The sequence below is a fragment of the Canis lupus genome, chromosome X (genome assembly GCF_003254725.2).
Source record: "Canis lupus dingo isolate Sandy chromosome X, ASM325472v2, whole genome shotgun sequence".
In the NCBI taxonomy this organism is placed as follows: Eukaryota; Metazoa; Chordata; class Mammalia; order Carnivora; family Canidae; genus Canis; species Canis lupus.
In genome coordinates, this window is record NC_064281.1 from 84,258,887 (window position 1) to 84,284,209 (window position 25,323).

At 42.0% G+C, this 25,323-nt stretch overlaps 2 protein-coding genes across 3 annotated transcripts in view; one reads left to right on the plus strand and one right to left on the minus strand.

Moving 5' to 3' along the window:
- The window catches only part of CHRDL1 (chordin like 1), a 120,840-nt gene extending 105,887 nt beyond the window's left edge, over positions 1–14,953 (minus strand). Inside the window, 3 exon segments of the mRNA XM_025431431.3 lie at positions 11,002–11,150; positions 14,786–14,901; positions 14,903–14,953. Coding sequence (XP_025287216.2) covers positions 11,002–11,150; positions 14,786–14,901; positions 14,903–14,938 — 301 coding nt within the window. The 5' untranslated portion in view covers positions 14,939–14,953.
- The window catches only part of PAK3 (p21 (RAC1) activated kinase 3), a 571,264-nt gene that overhangs the window by 163,577 nt on the left and 382,364 nt on the right, over positions 1–25,323 (plus strand). The window lies entirely within an intron of this gene.

Genomic DNA, 25,323 nt, shown 5'->3' on the forward strand with positions numbered 1-25,323 from the left:
TATAATCTCACTCTCAAACACCTAGGTGATTTGCATTTCACATATACAATTTATCTAGACACTTCAGAAAGAATATGGGTATACACTTAGAAGCAAATCCATGAAGGGGGTTATTCAAGGGACATTAGTACTTTAGCATAAATAGTTCTACTCGTATGGGCCTGCAGCCACTAAGACATAAATGGAGCTAAGCTACAAGTTAGTTTGTTGATTTAAATCCATATTGCAGCCAAGAGACAGAAGTAGAGATGGAAGGCACAGAGACACAGATGTCCGGAAAAAAAAATCCATATTGCAAAGTAAGATGAAACCTTGTGCATTATGCATTTAATTCCAGATTATTGTACTTGCTTGAATTAGCTCCCTCAGAGGTTGATGTTAAATCTACCTATTTAAAATATGAAAGGGGATGAGCTTTCACTATCTGCTATGTGTCTGTATGGTTGGGTGATTTACCCCTTAATAGATGAAAGAAAAAAAAGGGATAAATAAAAGATCAAGGCCTATGACAGACTCAGGAAACACTAAAATAAGACAAGCCATCAGAGTGTGGGTTTCAAGTGTATTTACATATTTTTAAAACTCACATCCAAATTATTGAAAAGTTTTAGCTTGCAGGAAAGTCTGTTTCCAAAGGAACAGTATTCACTTGTGCTACAGGAGGGTATCCTTTATATAATAAGCAAGTTGCCATCTCATTTCCAAAATATCTTTAAGGTGGGTTATTTCACAGGCACTATTATTAAAATGGATCCTTTCAATATACCAGAGCTCGTATATTCATGAAATCCATAGATCTATCAAAAATAACTTATTTCAGTCAACAGATTCCACTTTCCCCAAAGTCAGTCGCTAAAGAGTGTTGCTGGGAGGCACCTGGGTGGCTCAGTGGTTAAGTGTCTGCCTTTGGCTCAGGTCATGATCCTGGAGTCCTGGGATTGAGTCCCACATCAGGATCCCTGCAGGGAGCTTGCTTCTTCTGCCTATGTCTCTGCCTCTCTCTCTGTTTCTCTCGCAAATAAATAAATAAAATCTTTAAGAAATTAAATAAAATGAATAGCGTTGTTGGACAACATGTGAAAACTAATCAATCTGAATTTTCCTGCTCTAAATGTGGCTCAAAGTCTAAGAGGTAGCTGGTAAATATAAAAGCAGCCAGGGAACCCAGCCCTAAACAACAGAATCAGATGAGAAGGGTCATAACAGCAAGAGCAAAAACAGCAACTAGTATTTGCTGAACACCTGCCTATAAGCCAGGCTCAGTTCTAAGGGTTTCACATTGACAAATTCACTAAATTCCCACAATTCCATAAGGTAGGTTCCATTATTAGTCTCATTTTACAGACAAGGAATCTGAGGAAGAGAGAGATTTGGTAATGTACCCAAGTTAATGTGACTGGTCAGGGTATGGGGCTGGGATTCAAACCTAAGTAGTATGGCTTCAGACCCAAGGGCTGCAACCACTAGAAGATTCTGCCTTTCCAGCGACATACTTGTCAGGTACAGGTCACCCACTTTGAGAAATTGGAAAAGGCTTCTACACATTCTTGCCTGATGTTTTTTCAAATTAACCTTCCACCAGACCTTTGAAAAAGCTCTGATCACCTTTTAAAGAATCAGGTGTTGGCCACAGTAAAGTCAAGTCATAATCAGACTGTATAAAACAGTACAGCTGGCAGGCTTTATTATGCATTTTTTGTATCTAGCACTGGGATAAAGGCACAAACTATAAAATAGTACCCAAGCTTGTTTTGTTCTTTACAGTCCACATATGAGTAAAACCACATGGTATTTATCTTTCTCTGTCTGATTTATTTCACTTAGCATAATGCCCTCTAGGTCCAACTATGTTGTTGCAATTGGCAAGATTTCATTCTTTTTTTTTATGGATGAGTAATATTCCACTGTGTGTGTCTGTGTGTGTCCCACATTTCTTTATCCATTCATCTACACTTGGGTTGCTTCCATATCTTGGCTATTGTAAATAATGCTGTGATAAACATAGGGGTAGGTATATCTTTTTGAATTAGCGCTATCATTTTCATTGGTCCTATTATCTCAGCAATTTGTCCAGTTATGCCCCAGATAGAAACCCACAAACTATTGGAAGGAGCAAATTCAGGAATTGAAGGCAGACAGGAAGTGGAACAGTAATGCCACTGGAGTTACTAAACAAAGTTTCTACAATTACCAACACTGATTTTTTAAAAGCACATAATGAGAGTAAACATTATAATCTTTAAGACATGTTTTACCATGGGTGTCTAGGATTGAGCAGTTGGCACAATCCCAGCCGACTGCTCGATGAGTGCGCTGAACCATTATCAATTTTAAGAAACTATGGTCAAGTCCATTTCAACACATGCTTCTAAGTCTGAACTTTTACAAAATTTTGGCGTTAGCCCATGGGAGAATTTAATGACTTGCACACATAATCGACCACGCCTAAAATCCCAGTGTATCATTTTGGACAAGAAGCACATGTGAGCTGATTTTATTAAAACAACAATAACTCGCCAACTTCTACACGACACAGGCAAGAAAAAGTAAGCTTATCACTTGCCAGTAGCTGACAGATACCAGCTGGAGAATGCATGACTTACCACTAATTAATGATATCTGTGAGTAGAACTTGGTCCCAAAGGAACTGCAACTAACATTTGAGATGGACCTTCAACCTGCATCATCAGAGCTAATTTTCAAATGGTGTGGCTGGCCCTAATCAGCAGTGGCAATCCCTGCTACTTTAGGGGCCCCGGTTAACAGATATAATGATGATTAAAAGTGAACAACAGAGATGTGCCACTATGCCATCAATATTTTGCCCAATTGTTACTGTCTAGCACCCAGAGCTAGGTTGTAAGGCTGATAACTTCATCGCCAGGCTAAAAGCAAGAAAACATTCTTAGGAACTGTTTTTGATAAGAGCTATTACTGTAGACACATCATCATGCAAGTATTGCAATAATATTTATTTTATTATGACACATACAGCCAGTGAAATGAGCGATGAATCTTTGCTGTTCCTTACACAAGTGGACAAATCAAGTAACCCAATTCCTTTTTAATTATTTTTTAAAAGACTACTATAGACTATAATAAGGCAGAAAAAAATAAAAGCATAACTACTTCTGTTATTCATCAAACTTGAAGCAGAGTAGAGGAAGGGCAAGACACCATAGCATCGTTAAAGATGTAAAAGTCTCCTATTTCCCTGGCAACTGGGTTTTTGGGATTGAAATCTCTATCAGGTTTCCTCATGGCTTTAAGACTTCATTTCCAGGTTTATGGAAGCTAGTGAAAAAGAAAAGCCAGGAAAAAGCCAAAATCTCCATCCTGTACGTGTAGCTTATTCCTCTGTATTGGTCTTATTTACCTTACTCCTACTTATTAGATCATTTGGCCCCAATTAATTCAAATTAATATATATTGAGCAGCCTAAACCCATCATGGCCCTTCCACTATCTGCCTTGTGGCTAGTTCAATTTTCTACTAGCAGGTGGGCAAACTCAATGAGAAGAGGAGAGTCCATATTTCGAAGAGGTCTGACAGTGAGCAAGGCCACACCACTGGCTCAGATGAGAATTTGAGATTTTCCATGAAATCTCAACTTACTGGGCTCTTCTAGGACCTTCCCTGCCATTAGCATGGATAACTGGGAGTTGGTGGTATTCTCATCAGGCCTCATGATGAGGCCATGTGGAGATCTTTTACAGAAAGGCTGTTAGACTGGTAAAATGTGACCTGATTATTTTTCTGGCTAAAAATCATCTCTTACATGTCATCTGGCACAGAACTTTGGGTAAAAATCAAAGCTTTTGTTTGGACAAACAAGTTGTCCTTCCTATCAGCACCTTGGTGGCAGCGCAAGTCTCTGCTAAAGGAGGCTTGCCTTCTATCCATTATGGTCAAGAATTCAAGATGCGCTCTCGACCTTTTTTCACAACGGGATCAACTTTGCCTGCCCTGCAACAGATAATCGAGAAAATCCAGCTTTCACTTCAAACCACATAGGATCTATCACCATTGCAAGTGCATTTCAGAGAATAGATTGTGAATTGACTTAATAAACCAAGCTGATTCTGAAGCAGGGCTTCATTTCTGTAAAATGATGTATATGTATGATAATATGTATAAATGAGCATGAAGAAAAAAGACTAGAAGCATATATACTAATTAGCTATGGTCTTCCTTACACACTGAGATTACCAGTGATTTTTGTTTTCTTATATTTTTGTCTTTTGATTGTTTAACAGCGAGCATCTATTTCATTTTTTTTATTATCTTTTGGAGGCAACTTAGCTTTCTTTCTGGGCATGTTTTAAAATCATTAAAAAATAATTTTGATATAAAGCTTGCTTAGGGTGTCTGATAATTGACAACCTAGCCTACGTCGAGATCCTCTGAAGTTAAAAGGATCTGGACCACACTGCCTTAGCACTTACAGAAGGACTTTTATTGAGTTATGATTTACTACTTGCCCTCTTCCTTTACAGAGTCAATAAAGAAAGGCCATTCTTTCTTCTCTGAAACCAAGGTTACTGATGGTATCCTTGTACTATTCAAACGTGCCTTATGCAAACATCCCATGATTGATATTGCCTGAGTGGGTGGGAGGTAGGGACCAGTCCCTGTAGATGAAACTGTCATTTCCTCTTGCCAGCCAACCCAAACTGCCTCTTTTTATCTTTTCAGAAGCACAAGCCAAATTTAGAGTGTGAATACCATAGTGCACCAAACCAGGTGCTAAAAACATCTACACTTTCTACTTTCTTCAGATGTGCTCTATTTTATTTCATCTTTAAAACTGTTAGCTTGCAGCTATTCTTTCACATACAACCTGTATCTAAATCTTTTTTAGAAGCAGGCAGCCTATAAAGCTTACGGGAATAATACCCTTTGCAATAACCTCGTGACAATGATAAAAGTCCAGGTGTGCTCCAAGGACCTAAAGGCAGGGCTTCAACTTCCCTTACCCCACTTCCTCAGTGCCTACTCTGGTGTCTTTTACTCTGCTGTCCAGAAAGCAAGAACCCTCACTTATAAGTAGAAAATTCTTAGCTCAGAGAGCCTGAATGACTCAACCAATACCACATAGCAAGCAACAGAAATGACCAGGTCTCCTGACTTTAAAGTCAGGACAGCCTTCTTCCCATTGGACTATGAGGACATTCCAATCCTACTGAGAAGTCAGGGAAATCTAAGAAGCACGGACATAAAGGCACATATTTTTACCCTTCCTCACAAATTTGCTTTGGCTTAGCTTATTTAGTTTCCTGAATAACGTTTGTGTGAGTCCCTTTTAATTCCCACATAGTAAAATAAATAAAATAAAATAATAATAATAATAATAATAATAATTCCCACAGTATACTGCCTCTCAAGAATTCTGGTCACGAAGTTCTCTCTTCATACACTTGGATCATCCATTATGTGTTAAGGGGCTGCCATAAGCAAAGGAATGGGCTTCTATTCAAGAGAATGAACTGGCTGCCCCCAGAGACCTGCTAGAACCAAAGTGGGGTTGTGAACCCAACACTGATTTTGAAGACCTGGGTTTTAGTTCTAGTCCTGGCTCGGACTTGTTGTCTGTCTTTGTCAAGGCACTTGACCTCACTGGGTTTCAAATCTCTTACTGAAAAATTAAGAGCATAATATCATTTGGCTTGCAAGAGAGTTCCACTACTGGTTACTGCTCATTCAAGACTAACTACATGCCAGCCCCTGTGGCAAGGCACTTGGCACACACAATACCAATGATTTTGCTAGTGACCATGTTCATGGTTGTCAAGCTATAATTTCCCCTACTTGTGCTGATAAGGAAACTAAAGCTGGAGAACTTAGGTAATATTCTCAAAGCCCATAAGAAAGCCATGGAGAAAAAAGGAAAAGAAAGAAAAGAAAAGAAAAGAAAAGAAAAGAAAAGAAAAGAAAAGAAAAGAAAAGAAAAGAAAAGAAAAGAAAAGAGAAAGAAAAGAAAGAAAGAAAAGAAAGAGAAAGAAAGAAAGAAAGAAAGAAAGAAAGAAAGAAAGAAAGAAAGAAAGCCAGCCAGCCAGCCATGGAACCGGGGGTTGGGATCTAAGCTGACTCCAGAGCCTCTACACCACACCCCGGTGGCACTCCCAACATAAAGAATAATTAAGAATGTACTTTGCAAAGCGTTAAGGTATCCAAAGTTAAGGTGCTTTTCCTTTCATCTGCTCCCACCTACAAAAGCCTCCAAGAGGCAAAGATATCTAACTCTTTTGCTTGCTTCTTTCTACTGTCCGAAAATCACCTCAAATCTCCAAGTGAGAATCTGGAAGAGGAAAACTCAAGCCTCTCAGGTTGGTTTTCACAACAGAGAAGCTCTGGGTAGGTTCACATAAAAGGCCCATTTTCGGCCAAATGTGAATGTTGGATGCTTTTTTCCTGAAGAGAAAAAATGAGTGAGATTCTAGTCCCTTGGAAGATTCAGCTAAGTCACCTTATACAGCAGGAACAGACTCCATGAAATAACACGGACAATCCCTCTCCCCAGAACCTTTGCCAGTCCTGGCACAGGCTGGTCCTTTGGAAATACATCACTGAACATTCCCAACAACTCACTTCTTCCACCTCACTTTGATTGATCGCTCATTACCCACGTTAGAACTGCCAAAAGAGGCAAACTCTTCAGCTCGTTTGTCCCATATTTGCATGAGTTATTATGCGCTGAATGTTCCGCTCCTTTGAACTTCAAAAGAGCTTCCTGGCCTCTTTGACTGCAACTTTAACAACAGAGCATAATGCAGTTACAGAAAGACTTTTTCCCCCTGGCTGCAGACCTCAAACCTTGCTGATTCTGGACACAGACTTTTCGATAAACCACACACGGCTCCGTCATCCATTGCAATAAACCATCAGGATTCTCTGGGTTCCTGAACCCATCTTGTCTCCTGAGAGAGCAACATAACTACAGCTAATTAGCCACTAGCAAGTGGCAGCATCCAGCCCTCCCTTTCCTGGTGAAACAGCTTTCTGCAAATATGGCCTTTTCTCCAGACCTCTTTAGACTCCTCTATACCAATGGAGTGAGCATCTTTTTTTTTTTTTTTTTTTGAGTGAGCATCTTTAACCAAAGGCACGACTCCTCCTTCCACCCTGATGCCCTAGACAGGAGGGCGCAAGCAGGCTGCAGAGCATCTGAATTGATACAGAAGCTTATACTGAAACCAACCCATGAAGAGTCAAAAGCCTTGGCTTCCTTGTGTACAATGGCATCAGGCAGCAAGGAGAGATGTGAGGGTTTACAGCCCTTACACTTTATGTTTCCTGGAATTATTGCAGATTTTTATCCATGTTTTAAAAGTCATGCTTGCCAACTGTGGAAATTCCAGAATGAACAGAAGCACAAGGATGAGCAAAAAGAAGTCATGAACCTTCCACCCACAGATTTAAAAAAAGTCAGCTCCCCATAGCACACCATAGATGACTATACATTTCAGGTGGAATGGAGAACTATGGGTAAAACCCCACATTATGGAAGCAGTAGTAAAAAAATATAATAGAGTAAGTGGTAAAGACCTCCCTGGGAATAAGAAGAGATTCAGAAGCCATAATGGAAATACATAACCGTCCTGACTACACAAAAACTTAAAACCTCCATTTGGGAAAATCCAAATTAAAGTTTAAAGCAAACGGCAGAGGGGAAAAATAGTATTTTAAATGCCAAAGGTTGGGATGCCTGGGTGGCTCGGTGGTTGAATGCCTGCCTTTAGCTCAGGGCATGATCCTGGAGTCCTGGGATCAAGTCCCACATTGGGCTTCTCACTGGGCCTAGGCCTCTGCCTCTCTCCATATCTCTCATTAATGGATAAATAAAAAATCTTTTCTTTAAAAAAAAAGTAAATACCAAAAGTCACTAACAAGGTTCGAAATAACAACATGTTAATAAATAAGTTTTTCCCAACCACTAAAGTCAAGCAACCTAACTGCAAAATAGGTTGCTCACTGAAGAAATACGATTGGATGGAAAACTAAATGCAAAGATACTCTAGTAATAGGAAAAGTATCACAGCAAAACTGAAATCTAATTCCCCCTATTAAATGGGCCCCAAGATACAAAGATTAATTGTAATTTTTGGTGAAGGAATTAAAAAAGGACACTCATACACAGACAGTGGAAGTGTGACCTGACGTCAACTTTTTTTGAAGGACAATTTGATGGCACTTTACCAAGGTGAAAACCAAACAGCCACTCTGACAAAACAATTCCTCGCAAATACTGGCCTAAGTGCCCTAAGGTGTTCATCAATGCCTTAGTTGTGAGAGCAAAGCCTGGAAACAACCTCAATATATACAACTAGCGACTGGTTAATTAAACCATGGCATGCTTATACAACCAGATAGCACGTATGCATGAGAAAGAATATGGCACCATTATGTGGCAAGGTTCTGACACGGAAGGATGTCGTAGACCGTACCTGAAGAAAAGGTTACAGAACACTACATATCATACCCCATCTTTGGAAAAGGAAAAACCCTACAAACATGTATGTGTATTTTTATGACACAGAGAGAAAGAAGAGTTTGGAAGAATACATAGCAAATTATTAGTCATGGCTACCCTTGGGAAGTGTGTTGATAGCTGAGGGACACGCATTCTTCATAAAGCCCAGATACTCTCAGATCATTTTGCATAAGTATTATTAATTTTAAAATTTAAGAAATACAAGACGCCTAGGTGGCTCAAAGGTTGGGTGTCTGCCTTCGGCTCAGGGCGTGATCCTGGAGTCCGGGGATCGAGTCCCGCATTGGGCTCCCTGTATGGAACCTGCTTTTCCCTCTCTCTGCCTGTGTCTCTGCCTCTCTCTCTCTCTGTGTCTCTCATGAATAAATAAATAAAATCTTTTAAAAAATAAAATTCAAGAAATTTAAAAAGGAGTTAATTTGGCATTTAGCAGGGCTCTCAAATTTGTAATATGTGATGTTTTTAATGGTAGCATGGTAGTACATTACATGGATCTTTTATGTAACCATTCCCCACTAGACTGACATTTCCATTGCTTCTAATGTCTCATTGTTAGAGCTGCAGTACAATCTCCGTGCATGCACTGTGTGTGTGTATGATTGTGTGTGTGTGTATGTGTGTGTGTGTATCAAGGCAACATACAGACATCATATGCTTTGAGATTTCCCTTTTAGTGGAGATAACTTAGCACATGTCCTCGAGACAGCTTGGGCATGGCCACACAGAATGGCACTTTGTGGCCCTGAATGAGCTGTTCATTCAGGGAATAATTATGCCCTTAGCCTCATCATCTGACTGTGAACTTGAGCCACTAGAACAGAACTGGGGCCCTAGGCCACCTTCTATATAATTATTTTGACACCAACTGAGTAACAAAAGGGCTTGGGACAAATTCATAGGTAGCAGGACACTTTAGAAAGTGATAGCTTGGGGCCTGTAAATGCTTTTGAAGTCCTATTTTTCTTCGGTTTGTCGGTTAAGCTCAAAGTTGCATGGACTGCATTCCTCAGTTCTTCATACATATGGAAGACTTCCCAGAAGAGATGGCTTGTAAGAGTTGCAAGCTTCCCCGTGATGCCATCAGAAATAGGTCATAAGGGAAGTTTCTTCAGAAGAAAGCAAGGATCTTTGGCCCAGATGGCTTGTAAGCAGAGCTGAGAATGGATGGACAATGTTTCTATCACAGCCTCTCAAAGAAGAGCTTCCTGATAGAAGGAGGTCAATTTAAGGAAGAGAGGAGAGAGAAAGAGGAAGGGAGACTGATGCAGGTTTCCTTGCCAATAATTGTACCCTGCCAAATTTCCTTCCCATTGCTCTAGATACCACCATAGGTCATTCATTCATAGGAACCCCATCAAGAGCACCCCTTCTCCCAGGCAGAAGACAGAGATTACTATGAAAAGCACTGCGGGTCAGAAAGACACCTAATGGTGGTATGAATCCGGCACCAATTTTCCTGCCGCCAAGCCTCATGCCTGCAACATTCAACTTCTGCTGATAATGGAGAGAAATGTTTAAGTGATGGGCTTCAGATGCTGCTTTAGCTCCGACCAAGAAGATTTTCCCAGTTCCTCCTCATGAATAAGTTCAGTGGAGCAGAGAATGAATGCCCCTCTTGGACCAGCTCCATTTTGAGCTTCTTTTGATGCAGCCAAAGACGGGAACTGGAGCTGTCGCTTTTCCTTCCAGTTTAGAGCAAGTGTCCACCCCCAGAGAGGGCTGCAAGTGGCCCCAAGAAGGTGAGGCTCGTCCTTTAAGCAGAAAGCTCCTAACCAGAGCAGCAATGTCAACGATTACGCATAAATCTCCCAAATGTGGCGGCCAGGAGGCTTAATTATCCCCCCACCCCCCTGGCCTTGCTGCCACTCAGCTTTCTCCAATGTGTTAGCCCATCACACGGATCGCTGACTTTCTAGAAATATTCCCTGGCTTTGCGGGGACGTTCTTTCAATAAACGGCATCCAATTTGTTCACGGTCCCTGGAATCTCAATTTCCTCAAAGGATTTCTCATCTGAATCCAGTTCATGTGAAGATTTTTTTCCTTCTTTATTTTGTGGCATAAGGGAATAGGCAGAGCCTGCTTGACTTTTTCTTTTTCTTTTTTTTTTCTTTTCTGAGTCTTTTTTTTTTTTCATAAACTAAAAACCTTTGCTGAAGAGTCTGAAATTTGGGAAAAAATCCAGCTCATCTGTCAGATATTTCTAGAGTTACGTAAAATGGAATGATATTTGTACAGTTTAGAACAGGAAAAGGAAAATAGGCTAATGTGTCATGTGTTCTAGGAGATGAAAACTATATGATAATCAGAAAAACAGCCCCAAATTGAGTTGGCCCAATTCAAAGCTCTTATTCTTTTATCAACTCGTGCATAAACCAGTAACATTGACTTTCTCCTCCTAGAATAATGGTATGGCCACATTTGAGCTAAATCACCATCCCTACAGATTATAACCACATTTTCATAGAAATTACAAGAAAGTATCCTGTTTTTCAAACTCAAGATACTTACGTTTCACTTGCTCTGTTTTGCTTCCTTCTAGGAAAAGAAAGAACAGCAACAAGGAGAAGATGTATTTCATGCCTTCCATTTTCCACTTTTTTCTCATCCTGTCCACTGTAAAAGGCCACTTAAAACTTTCAGGGCCCGGTGTATTCAAGCTGCTGGGAAAAAAGCAGAAAAAAGAGACTTAGGTCCTCTGAAACTGATTGAAGATCACCAATGCTTATGCTTTTAACTTGTCAGGGGGAAAAATATGCTGGAGAATTTATGCACGTGTAAGCACTGTTTTCCTGTGTAAGAAAGAGAACTTGCCTCTCCTGTCTTGCAAAGTTTGGGGGGAAATTCAAGCAGATGAGCATGCATTCTTATCCACTGCTAAGGCTAAAATCCTTACAAGCAAGTCGTAGGAAAATAAAAATGAATATTGAAATCATCCTTTCTAACAGAATTAGAGTTGATTTCTCAAGAGATTTTCTTTGGGAGAAAAGGAAAATGGGTTTGCAAAATGGCTCCTTTGGTAACTAAGACAAAAATAATAGGCATGGGACCCAAATACTTCCTGAAATGAAAAGTTAACTCATCTCAGCTTCAAGACTACTGCTATGATTAATCCTTCAGGGGTGAGGCATAAATCGGTCAATGTTTCTCCTGTGTCTTCTATGAGATCTTTAAAGATCCGCAGTTTGGTTACTTTTGATGGAAAAGATGGATGTTATTAGCAAATGGATACAATTAAACACTTTGATGGTTCAGACATACCGCTCTCACATGAAATCTACTGAGAAATGGAAATTTCCAGTGGGCCATTTTTAAAAGACATTAGGCAAATTTAAATAGACAATGTGTTCACACTCCACCACCATGCCAAAGACCATCAAAACAGCGACCACTCTTAAAAGTTTGATATTTGCATTTCTAGTTGAAGGGGTGGAAATCTTCAACCTTTTGAGCCTTAGAACATAGAAAGATTGCTAGCTCAGGTCCCGCCACAGGTCATTTCCATAGACTTCAGAGTCTGCAACACCCTTCCAACAGATGATCTGAAAATATTTAAACGTTCAAGAAACACCACCTTTTAATTCGGGGTTAACCCCAGATGGGAAGAGAACACACTGATTGCCCTTTTTATGATTTTATTTATTTATTTGAGAGCAAAAGCAGGGGGAGAAGAAGAAGCAGGCTCCCCGCTGAGCAGGGAGCCCAACTCACAGCTGCATCCCAGGATCCCTAACCTAAGCTGAAGGCAGACACTCAATCGCTCAATCGATTGAGCCACCCAGGTGCCTCGCATTGATATCTTCTGAGGAGCCAACCTAAATCTTAAGAATAAAGATCTGACAGAAATGCAAGATGATCATTCTGGAAAACTGAACTGTCTTTGGGCCGTGATGTGGATGCCATAGCTCCTACTTCGAACGTTACTAACTTGTCTGGATAACTGGAAAGCCATTGTTTGAAACTATGGCTACGCAGCCAAAGAAAAACTGATCATACAGAATCACATGCCACGATTGATTTGTGGAACCCGCCTGTCTTCTCTACCTCCTTACCAAGATTGTGATCCAGCTTCAATCACTCAGAATGTCTCTGTCCTCTGAGGGTGACCAGGTTCCCTTGAAGCAAATAATTTCCATGAACAGTTTAACACAGCTGCCCACCCCAGTGAGGCTCTTTCTGAGCCTCATTTAATAAGCTTATCTCCCAAGCCTTCGAACCAGAAAGATTTTTCTAACTGCTGAAATCCAATTTATCACAATCACATATGGATCTCAGGGAGTAGTTCTCAAACTGCAATTTGCGGGTCTCCCCAAGCAAGAACCAACAGGGTTGTTTTTCTTGTACAATGGCTGGGCAATTTGGCGAACAGTAGCATTGCTTCATAACTCAAGCTGGCAAGAAAACGGCTCTCAGAATTTTTTTGCTTTTCTTGGGTCCCAACTAATGTAATGAGCAAATAGAAAAGTTGGTGACGAGAGAGCAATTAATCTCTTTTGGCGTTCCTGTCATCTATGTGGCCTCCCAGGCTGTGACGGAGAACATCAGAAAATGAATCGCTTTATAAATATTCACTTTTGATTTACAAGATCTGAAGTCCTGTCTTTGTATTCCGTGCAGAAATATAAACTGAGGAGAATTCTCTCCCTAGGACCTCCCCCCGCCCCGCCCCATTCAATTTCTCTTGATCCCTTTAACTTTTTCTTTTGGGGGAGGGAGGTTCTTCAGACATTTGTTGGGCAGAAAGCAATAAACCTAAGCAAGCATTGCTCAGCAAACATGCCGACTCTTATACTTGCAAAGAGCCAAAGTGTCCTTAATTTTTCAAATTATACTTTGACCCAGTTAACTGGAGTTATTTCTGCATTAACTCTCTGCTTCACACAGGCTGTTGTGCCATTGAACTTGCACTGACTCTTCTACAGTTTACTTAGAAACATAGCCACCTACATGTTTTGGGGGATCCAGGCCCCCTCCCCCAGAAGAAAGCAAGTAAGAAAACAAAATCCTGCAACTAACACTGGGGAGGAGTGTGGGAAGGCAGAGGCTTTGCAAGAGAACAAGAAACATGTCAGAACCTAAAGAAGTGTAATCCATTAAGGTACCTCCATGAAACAAGCATTCACATAATTCATTTGCATCAAGCAAAGGGACCAAAGGCTCCTTGCGGGGCTGGGACTGCTAGGCCATCAGGGCCATCAAGTTGTCAGAAGTCCAGACCTTCTTAGAAGAGGTCTCCTGGATAGAAGAGAACCAAAGAGGCATTCCCAAAGGAAGGCTAAGGGATGGGCACATCAGCCAGTTCTTCTTGGTCCACAGTGTCTCTTTAATCCTCCTGAGAGGCCTGACTGACCTTGTAAATTCACATTCACTGTCTCCTGTGGTACAGCCCCCTGGTACAGAGCATTCTCTCTGGGACAAACAAGAAGACCCTGGGGTCTCGGGCCCCCGTCCATCTGCTGAAATCCTCTCCCCACTCCACCACCCAACAAGAAAAGCTCAGCTCACTGGTGGTGGTGGGTTTCCACCAAAAAATGCAACCCTATCTAGCCCAGGGTGTTTGTGTCTCAGAGTCAATGCCTTCACTGCTGCTTATGATTGACAAACAATGCCTTGCATTTGACTTGCAAAACACCTTGCTATATCCATCATTTCATTTTATGCCCCACAACAACTCCACCTTCAAAATGGGCACCCTGGAGCTCGGAGAACTCAACTGCCCACTCTCACAGAGTTAGTGGCAGGGCCAGCAGGGAGGGTCTGGAAGGCAGGCTTTCCAGGCCCTAATCTCTGGCAGTACTCCCTTGCTTCCTGAGCCTAGCGTCTCAAGCTCTGACCCCAGAGGTCTGGGCCGGAAAATGAGACATACCCAGAGGACAGAGAAGCCTCTCGCCCGACTGCCCTGTTTCATTAACTTTAGCACATATTAATCACCCGCTGGTCCAGGACACTTCAGCAAGCCAGAAAAAAAGGCTCCGGACACGGGCAGTAACTAAGAGGACTGCGGAACCCAATGGGTGGCTACCCAAATGGCCTCCCCTGGGCGCCAGAGCATGAAGATAAGTAAGCCCAGCGAGGAGCGGCAAGTGATGAGTTCGAATCCGAGGTCCCTAATCTGCGCGGGTCCGTAGCCAGCGAGCCCACCTCCAGCCCGGCGCCAGCAACTGGACCCCAGAGCGACTTGGGGGCACCCCGGGAGGACCGTCCAGGGGCGGCTTGGGCCAAAAGAAGTCACCCCACCTGTGCAAAGCATGGAAAGGAAGGCAGGGGGAGCGGGCATCAGGCACTGCTCACTGACCTGGCCACTGGCCTGCTCCGTCTTCCACGCGTGCACACGCTCCGAGCTCCCCGGGGCGCTCCTCCGAAGTCTGGGGCTTGCAGGTTGTGGCGAGAGCTAGAGTGCGCACGAGGGGGGGAGGGGGGACTCAGAAGTGGGTGGGAGGAAAAACATCACCGCCCTCACACCACGAGGGAGCAGCGGCTCGCTCGGCTCCTGGAGGCAGAGCCAAGGCGCGGGCGCGGCGGCGGCCCGGGGCCACCTGCCCGCCCGCCGCCCGCCGCTCGCTCCCCACTTGGCCGGAAAGGCCGGCCGCCCTGGCGCAGGCGGGAAGTCCGCGGGCACGCAGCCGCCGCCAGCCCGCACCCCGTCCCCACCCCGGCACGGCCGCTTTATTCCTGCTCCCCAGGCCCAAAAGTTAAGAAGTCAGGAGAAAGTGTGAGGCTCAGCCGGCGACTTTCCCATCACGCAACGCCCCCACTGCACCCCCCTCCTCTGGCTAAGCCAGCGTTGGGGTCTTAAAGGGACCGCACCTCTCCTCCGGCCCCTCCTCCCCCTCTGCGCTGGAATGCACCCAGGAGCTCCCCACCACTCGCGCGGGCCCTGGAGACCCCGGCCACCCTCCGACCTCCGTGTCTGGAAGCCCGCAACCCCTCTCCTCCCGCACAGGGCCCCTCTGGTGCACGTGGTCCGGTCCTGAGCCGGTGCGCGGGACGAAGGATGAGCTGGCCTCGCAGATTATGCCCCAGCAAACTGCTTATCATTTTGGGGAGTTTCCCGAATCCACACTACGGGCTAGAAAAGTGGCAAAGTGTTGGTGTCCTTAAAAGCAGAGTGAAGATGGGTGTGTGTGTGTGTGTGTGTGTGTGTGTGTAGGGAGAGGGGACGATTTAGAAATCTGCTTTCTCCCACAAAGAGGGTCCCCGTGCTCCCTGAAAAGGGCCTTTACTGTCAAAGGTTTTGAAGAAAACTCTCGGAATAGCCCACCACAGCCACCACTGTTGTAGCAGTCCCTAGGATTCCAGTTGAGCCAAGGACCCAGCCTTGAAATCACAATAGCACTGCAGATGCCTTGGTGAGCCTGAGACAGACTACTGCAAAGTTGTGTTTATTTGATGAGTGGCAGTTACAAAGAATTCTCAGAATCCTCTAAGGGCCCCCAAAGCGCTGCATTGACAGTACCATTTATATTTTAAGCTCCTAAATTTGGAAGAGAACTACGGGGCTTTTTATTATTATTATTATTATTATTATTATTATTATTATTCATAGAACTGGATCATACTGATATTTCTAACATCTATGTATTTTTACAGCTTACAGAGTACTCTCATATACATCATCATTCCTTTTTAACCCCTCACGACCAACTGTGAACTGTCTGTGGCCTCCGGTGTCAGAATCCGTGTGGGGATCTTCTGAACCATGAAGCTTAATATCTCCATGTCATAGATGAGGAAATTAGCCGGTTGGAGGGAGATGATGTATCCAAGGTCATGCAGCTGGTAAATGACATATTTGAGATTCCAAGTCAGGTTTCCTGACTTTCATCCCACACCCTCTGATTGTTACTCCAGCCTGGAGATGAGGAAATGGATGCTCAGGGAAATTGTAACTTGCCCCCAAATCACATATCAGGGACACAGAACAAAGGAAAATTAAAACAAGAATAACTGTCTCTGGAAATTACCTCCTTTTTCTTTCTTTGGAAGTGTTAATATCATTCAGCTAGCCCCTGCATTGCTGGAGATGTTTATTTCACTGTTAACAAAGAAAAAGGGGCCCTTTCTAAAGTGTTGCCTTCAGGGTTGAAAATGTCTAGCTCCATCCCCCTGTTTGAGTAGCCATACATTGCCACATGCATTCAATTTTGGGCTGTAGTATATTAGTTTGAACTTGCTGATTTGTTGCCTTATAACTTCTCATGCCATTTAATGTGCTGATGTTTTGTCTCACAAGACTGTGAGTTCTTCAAGTCAAGGACTGGTGTTCGATTTCCTTTGTATCTACGTTCCCCAACACCCATCATCACTGCCAACCTGATGAGAGACTGTGTATTCAGGAAAATGGGTCTCAGGAAAAACAGCCTGAGACAAACATAATCCCAGCATTGAAAATCGGCAGACTTACTGAAATTTAAAACATCTATTTGAGGGCACCTGGGTGGCTCAGTTGGTTAAGTGTCTGCCTTTGACTCAGGTTATGATCCCAGGGTCCTGAGATGGAGCTCCACTTGGGCTGCCTGCTCAGTGGGGAGCGTGCTTCTCCCTCTACCTCTGCCTCTCCCCCTGCTTGTGCTCTCTCATGTTCTCTCTCTCTGTCAAATAAATAAAATCTTTAATAAAATAAAATAGAACTCATCTATCTGGCTACAACCACTCACTCACTCCCCGTTGCTTGATGTAATATTCTGATTAATACATAATAAAACATCCCCAAAACCTAGTGGCTTAAAAGCTTAAAAATTTTTTTAAAAAGCTTAAAACAATATAGAGTGATCAAATGGTTCTTACCAACTGGGCAGTTTTTGCTTATCATCTCTTACATACTTGAAAACTATATAAGGCAGCTGCCAGAATTTTCTGAAAGGTTCTTGATTATTGGAAATGCTGGTGGTCCTTGTATTAGTTTGTCTGGATTTCTGAATTGGGAACTCCAATTTGGGTGAGTCCAAACCTATACTTCCTACCAGGTCTTATTTAAACTAAACTGAGGATTTTCTCCATACCTAATTTTTTCCTATCAAATGAGCACGGATCATGACTTACTCCTTAAAACTTTTTATTTGGAGATAATTGTAGATTTACAATTGTAAGAAATAATTCAGAGGGATCCCGAATACCCTTCATCCCCAATGGTAACATCATGCTTAGCTGTAGTACAATATCGGTACAATTCATCCACCTTCTTCCAACTTTACCAGTTTTGCATGCATCCATTTGCCTGTGTATATAGTTATATGAAATTTTATCACATGTATTGCTTCATGTGGCCACCACCACAGTCAGAATACTGAACAATGCCAGCACCACAAAGATTCCCAGTGTTACTCTTTCACAGTCCCACCTAGCTTCTCTCCCTGTCATCCAACTCCCTGCCAACCACTAAACTGTTCTCCAACTCTGTAATCTTGTCATTTAGGAGTTTTACATGGAATCATGCACTACGTAACCTTTTGAGACTGGCTTTTTTTTTAACTCATCAAAATCCTCTGGCGACCCATCCAAGTGGTTGCATATATTAATAATTCATTCCCTTTTTATGGCTGATTAATATTCTGTGGTACGGATGTATCACAGTTTGTTCAACCATTCATCAATTGCGAGACACTGGGTTGATTCCAGATTTTGGCAGTTACAAATCAAGCTGCTACAAACATATGTCTACAGATTTTGAGTGAACATAACTTTTCATTTCCCAGGGATAAAGGCCCAATGGTTGCCATTATTTTTAATTTTATCCATTCAGATAGGTGTATAGGGATAGCTCATTGTGGTTATATTTTACATTGCCCTAATATCTAATGATATCTCCCATCTTTTCATGTATTTATTTGACATCTGTGTATCCTCTTCAGTGAACTGTTTCCTCATTGTATTTTGCACATTTTTTTCATTGGAATGTTTTCTCACAATTGAATTTTGAGAGTTTTTATATATTCTAGATATTAGTCCTTTGTCACATAGGTGATTTGCAAATATTTTCTCCCTGTCTGTAGTTTCTCTTCTCATCCTCTTCCCATGGGCTTTCATAGAACAGAAGGTTTTAATTTTGATGAGGGTCAATTTATTAATTTTTCTTTTTATTTTGTTTTGTTTTTTAATTTTTCTTTTTGTTAATCGTGCTTTGATGTTAAGAACTCTTTGCCCAGCCCTAGATCTCAAACATCTTCTCCTATATTTTTCTTCTAAAAGTGTTTTGGCTTTAAGTTTTACATTTAAAAAATATAACTTAGTTTATTCATTTAATCTCTACACTCAACGGGCTGGAACTCACAACCACAAGATCAAGAGTCACATACTTTTCTGACTGAGCCAGCCAGCCACTCTTTAAGTTTTACATTTAAATCTATGATCCATTTTGTGTTAATTTTTACACAAGGTTTGAGATTTAGATCAAGGTTCGCTTTTTTGCCTATGGATATCTAATTGCGCCAGCATAATTTGTTGGAAAATATCTTCCTGCCATTGAATTGCTTTCACACCTTAGTCAAATATCAGTTTGGCATATTTGTGCAGCTCTATTTCTACTTTCTCTACTCTGTTCCATTGATCTATGTGTCTGAGCTCCACGAACAACACATGGTCTTAATTATCGTAGTCACATAGAGGCTTTAATATCAGGTAGAGTGATTTGTCCCATTTTATTTTTTGTGAAGATTGTTTTAGCTATTCTGGGTCCCATATCTTGCTGTATAAATTTTAAAATAAGCTTATCTATGTCTATAAAAAACATGACTGTATTTGGATCAAAATTGCATTATACTTATAAATGAACTTGGGGAGAATTGACAACTTTTCATGTGTTCGATCTTTCCAGTTCCTGAACACAGTATGTCTCTCCATTTCTTAGGTCTTCCTTTATTTCATTCATCAGTGCTTGCAGTTTCCAGCATATAGATCCTGTACATGTTTTGTTAGGTTCCCACCTACATACTTTATTTTCTTTGGAGCAATTGCAAATGTTATTGTGGTTTTTAAAAAATTCATTGATTGATGTATAGGGGGCACACAATGTCACGTTATTTTCAGTTGTACAACATAATATTATAGTGTTTTGGATTTTGGTTTCCAGTATTTGCTGCTAGTATATATTGATCCAATTGACTGTCATGTGTCACAATACTGTGTATTGCAGAACTCATACTCATCTTATTTTTTTCCAGCTTTATTGAGATATAATTGACATATAACACCATATAAGTTTAAGGCAGGCAACATGATAATTTGCTATACTTATATATTTTGAAATGATTATCATAATAAGGTTAGTTGACACATCCATCCCCTCATGTAATTACAATTTGGGTATGTGGTAAGAACATTTAAGAGCTGCTCTTGGGATCCCTGGGTGGCGCAGCGGTTTGGCGCCTGCCTTTGGCCCGGGGCACGATCCTGGAGACCCGGGATCGAATCCCACGTCGGGCTCCCAGTGCATGGAGCCTGCTTCTCCCTCTGCCTGTGTCTCTGCCTCTCTCTCTCTCTGTGACTATCATAAATAAATAAAAAAAAAGTTAAAAAAAAAAAAAAAAATTTAAAAAAAAAATAAGAGCTGCTCTTGTAGCAATTTTCAAGTATACCGTACAATTTTGTTAACTAGTCACCATGCTGTACAATACACGCCCATAACTTGTTCATCTTATAACTGGAAGTTTGTACCCTTTAGCCAACATCTCCCCGTTTCTCCCACCCCTCCATCCCTGTCAACCACCATTCTACTCCCTGTTTCTGAGTTTGGATTTTTTTTTTTAAGATTCCACATAGAAGTAAGATCATAGAGTATTTGTCTTTCTCTATCTGACTTATTTCACTTATCTTAGTACACTCAAGGTCTTTCTGTGTTGTAACAAATGGCAGAAATGAATGTGAAAGTAGAGGTATTCAGAATGATGCCTACTGAACAATGTTCTGATAATATAAATTTCAGCCTTTCAAATGCTTCTGGTCTTATCTGAACTTGGAAAACTCGGGTTATTTGATTACTTTTCCAAAAAATGGCAGGACCCATAAAGACTGATGAGGAGTGTACTATGGTATAGGTTTGCTTCTTTATACAGGAAAACAGACTGACTTTGAGTATGTATTAATCGGATCCTCGATTCAATATTTAAAAGTTGACAATTCACTCTACAAGCCTTTTTAGGGCCTTTCAGTTATATTTTAATATGAGCCTCTTTATTACTTGCATGTATTCTTGTTTGTTACCAAATTTTTGTCTCTTTATTATATTTTCTTCCTGCATGTCATTCCTAAAAAGTGATAGAATACAGAATTCATGATCATTGGTGTGGTTCTTCTGAGAGTTCCAGCTTTTCTCCTTTCAGGTTCGTGGTCGAAATTTACCCCCCCCCTTCCCTATTTGGGGTTTAGAATGGCCATCTGATTTGCGTTGGCCATTGAAATCTTTTTTTTAAATATTTTATTTATTTATTCATGAGAGACACAGAGAGAGAGGCAGAGACACAGGCAAAGGGCGAAGCAGACTCCCTGCAGGGAGCCCGATGTGGGACTCTGTCCCAGAACCCCAGGATCACGCCCTGGGCCAGAGGCAGGTGCTCAACCGCTGAGCCACCCGGCGTCCCTGGCTGTTGAAATCTTAACAAAAGTGATGTGTCACTTCTGGGTGGCAGCTTTAAGAACCACTGCATGATTTGCCCCATTCCCTTCCCACCACCATAGGAATCCTGAATACATGTGTTTAAAGCCTGGGTTTCTGAGTGACAAAGATGAATACAGCCTGCAGCAGACTCATTTTAGCTATCTGAAGTGAGTAATAAATGGAACTTTATGAATTAAGCTTCTGGGATTTGGAGGTTGCTTATTTTTGCAGCATAACTTGGCCAATCCTGACTGATAGCACCAGTAAAAACAATTCTGTTTCCTCGAACTCTATGAAAACTACGGAAGCAAACAGAGTAGCTTATAGAATCTCAGAAACTGAGTTAATAGAAGCAGTTATGTTTTTTTGGTTTGGTATATTCTTTTTAGTCAAGCTGTCATTTTCCACTTGTGCTTGTATCCAACAAAAAGAACCCAAGGTATTTTTTTTTTGTGCTTTGTACTATGTCTGAAGGAGTTTTTATAGAAATTATTTTCATTTTAAGTGATTTAAAGATTTTTGTGGAAGAATTTGAAGTGAAACACTCTCAAGGAGCACACTTCCAGGTTTTTTTTTAATTTTAAAGATTTTTATTTATTTATGATAGACAGAGAGAGAGAGAGAGAGAGGCAGAGACACAGGAGGAGGGAGAAGCAGGCTCCACGCAGGGAGCCCGATGTGGGACTCGATCCCGGGACTCCAGGATCGCGCACACTTCCAGGTTTAATTATAAAGGCCATCAAAAAGGCAAGATTTGGCTTATTGAAAATTTCATGGAATATATTTATTTTAAAACTCAAGGTTAAGTTCATCATAGTGTGCAGGATTGTAGTAAATATCCAAAAACTGAAAGGAGGTGCATCCCTTCATCCAAAATTGTAGGGTGCTCACAATTACCATGAATGAGTCAAATGGACAGAGCATAACATACACCCACTTCTGATCAGAGATTGGTTTCGCATAGTTTAACTGCATTTCTGAGTAGTCTTACAAAGGTGTGTAAAACTTGTTAACCAGGGATGGCATTAAAACAAACAAGATATAATGTGTCCAAGCATTATACTGTACATAGAAAAATGCCATATGGTGGAATAGAAACTGCCTTTCTAGAAGCTCTATTGCTATAGAGCATTTAATTGCTTTAGATCGCCTTGGTTGAGATATAGCTTATTATAGGACCCCCCAGGTTCCCACAATTTCCTAGAACCACCAGGGTGCATCCCAGGGTATCTGTCTTTACTCAAGCAAAGTAGCAGAGCTATCCACTAGTATTTTTCAGGGGAACAAACAGAAGTAACTATCTCATTGTCTTGAGCACAGCATCTAGCTCTCCTCAGAGAGGTGGCATGATATCCTCAAAAGAACTAAAGCTTTAGAATCAAGCATACCTGAATGTGAATCCCACCAAGCCATATACCTTTTCTGAGTCTGTTTCCTTATATGTAAAGGGGAGGACAACAATGTTTCTGTGGAGATTCAGTATCCTGATGCATGTGGAGTGCCTGGCATGATGCCTGACATACAGTAGGTGCTCATTAGTTGTTTCCATCCTTACTTTTCCCTCCCTACTCCCATCTACTTAGTCCAAATGTGAGAGTTACTCCACATTCAGGAACGTCCTTTATTAGCTACTCAAGCTTCAGTTTGCCTGTCTTTAGAAGAGAGTAGGGATAAAAAAACAGGAAGAGAAAACCAATAATTAGCCCAATTTCCCACCCTATTCTAGGCAGGGAGTGAGTTGGAGAGTAGAACGCCAACGTGCCTTCGAGTGCAACAGTAGAGAAGCTGATGCCAAGATGGAAGTCATGCTCTCCTCGCACACAAGCACCAGGTATTTTCCTGGTGCTGGGAAAATATCAAAATGTTAGGTGCAGATTTGGGCCTCACATCCTTTTCTCCAGCTTCATGGCACATAAACTAGAAAACAGGACATGGGCCTGAGTAGAATCATAAGAAACCACCTGGATATTCTTGGCTCCAAAATTCTCTTATTCTTTCAGTTCACGAAGAGCGGAAGAAAGTTTGTTTTCTATTACGCTGTGACACCAACCACTCAGCATCAGAGCTGTTACCCAGGGAATAAGAGCAAGAAACAGAGGGTCCCAAAAGCCAAAATGGCAAGCTGTTAACCCAAAGGTCGAGGAGAGCCAGCCCGCAGGTTTTGCCTGGATCAAACAGGGATTTTTTTTTTTCTTCGAAATTTGAATTGGTTCCAAACTATCTTTAATTTTTGTCATTTAGAGATGTCACACAAAAAAACCCCTTGATTTCTGGTTCCTCTTATAAAAATTGGAATTGCTGACAAGGTGGGGCTGACATCTCTGCCCAGTAACATAGGCCAGAAGTTGGCTGCTGCTTTTACACAGCATGAGTGGTCACCAATTGTCATAGTCCCCATCACTCCTGACTGTGTTCCCCTCATTACCAGAAGGCCTGCTGTAGCCATTCAAGTGACCTTTCTGGTTCCTGGAAGCATTTGAGTTTGAACCATGCCATATAGTGATAACTGTCTAACAATTGACTCCTTGTGGGGGGAATCCAGATTTGTAGCAATTTCCAATTTCTGTTATGTAAATATTCCCAACATGGCCAATTTCAACCTCCTGATGGTTGTCACTTAATGTGGAATCAGTAAGAGATGTGCAAAATTGCCTCTCACAAGTTGGTGGGAGCTGGCACCAGAACACCATGGGCTTGAATCCACTCAGAAAACCTTCAGCAAGTAAATGGGGAGGGTCAGGGGCATAAGCCAGGAGATCTTGTTCATAGGCTGAGCATCAGAAATCAACCAGAAAGAGTCGGCTTCAGCACCTGACATGGAACCCATCATTAAGTCAACATTACTTCGTTGTTCCCCATCTCTTTTTAAAAATTCCACAGGCATTTGGTCCTGGGTGACCTGAGAAGGAAGTGTGGGCTGACAAAGGGCTGGCTCTAGTCTGATGAGTTCAGATGACAAAGTACACACCCTCTTGACAGTACTGCTGACTCCTTCCTGTCAACCGAATACTGGACCCCTTTCTCTTCAGAAGGACACTAAGGGAGAGGACCAGGGATAGCAGTGAGCTGCTTATTTAGAAACCATATTGGGAGTGAAATGGAAATAGGCTGTGAATTACATCCAGAAAACTCTGCTCATGCTGGAAACAGGGTTGCTGACCTCACACAGATGGCAAAGACCACAGGCAGGGACATCATCCTCTCCCATACCATACTGGAAAATAACCAAGTCTGTATATGATGGGACCCTTGAGGGATGACTGGGTGGCTCAGTGGTTCAGCATTTGCCTTTGGCTCAAGTCGTGATCCTGGGGTGCCGGGATCGAGTCCTGCATCAGGCTCCCTGCCGGGAACCTGCTTCTCTCTCTGCCTATGTCTCTGCCTCCCTCTCTGCATCTCTCATGAATAAATAAACAAAATATTTTTTAAAAGATAAAGGCCCCTCGAAGACAAAAATTCTAAGGCATCTTAGAGAGAACTTAGTCCAAATCCAATTAATTTACAAAGGGAGAAACTGAGGCCCGGGACTGGGGTGGGGGGCGGGCGGGTAGGCGAGTAAGTGGCTCTCTTGGGTCTGGAAGCCAGGTTTTCTGACAGCCAGTCAAGGGCTTTTTCTGCTACCCCATATTGCCTTTCAAGGAGTTAAAAAGTAAAAGATTCAGTCCACCGACTGATTGTATTTGCCAAACCAGTAACTTGAATAATATTTTTTAACTGAATCAACTGTCTGTTTAGGCATCATGTAGACAATGTCGAACACTCATCTCCAGTGTTCTCTGTGTTTAGATGATTTTAAAACCTAGCAAGGAATAGGCACGTCCAGAGAGCTTTGCCAAGACAATCTGAAAATCTAAACAGCCACTCTCATGTTGGCTTAATAACCAAGTGTCCATGTCTTTTCCCCCCTTTTCATAGGGGAGAAAATACAATGTTCTTGACACAAGAGAAGCAGCAGCAGAACCTGGACTGATCCTTGAACTGAGAACTAGGACTCTTGGTTCTAGTCCTGTCTCTGCCTTGGATGGGTGGTATCCAAGCCTCCTGTGGGCCTCAGTCTTCCCATCTGTAAAATGGAAGAGTAGAACTGATCTCGGATTCCTTCAAGTTCAAGTAGTCCCGGTCAAATCATATTCCAGGTGCCTATCCACTCAGCCTATTGGCCCCTTCCAACCTGTGTTTTTTTCTCTGGCAGCAGGACATTCTAGAACCCAATGCCAGCAATGCCAGAGATATCGTTGAGC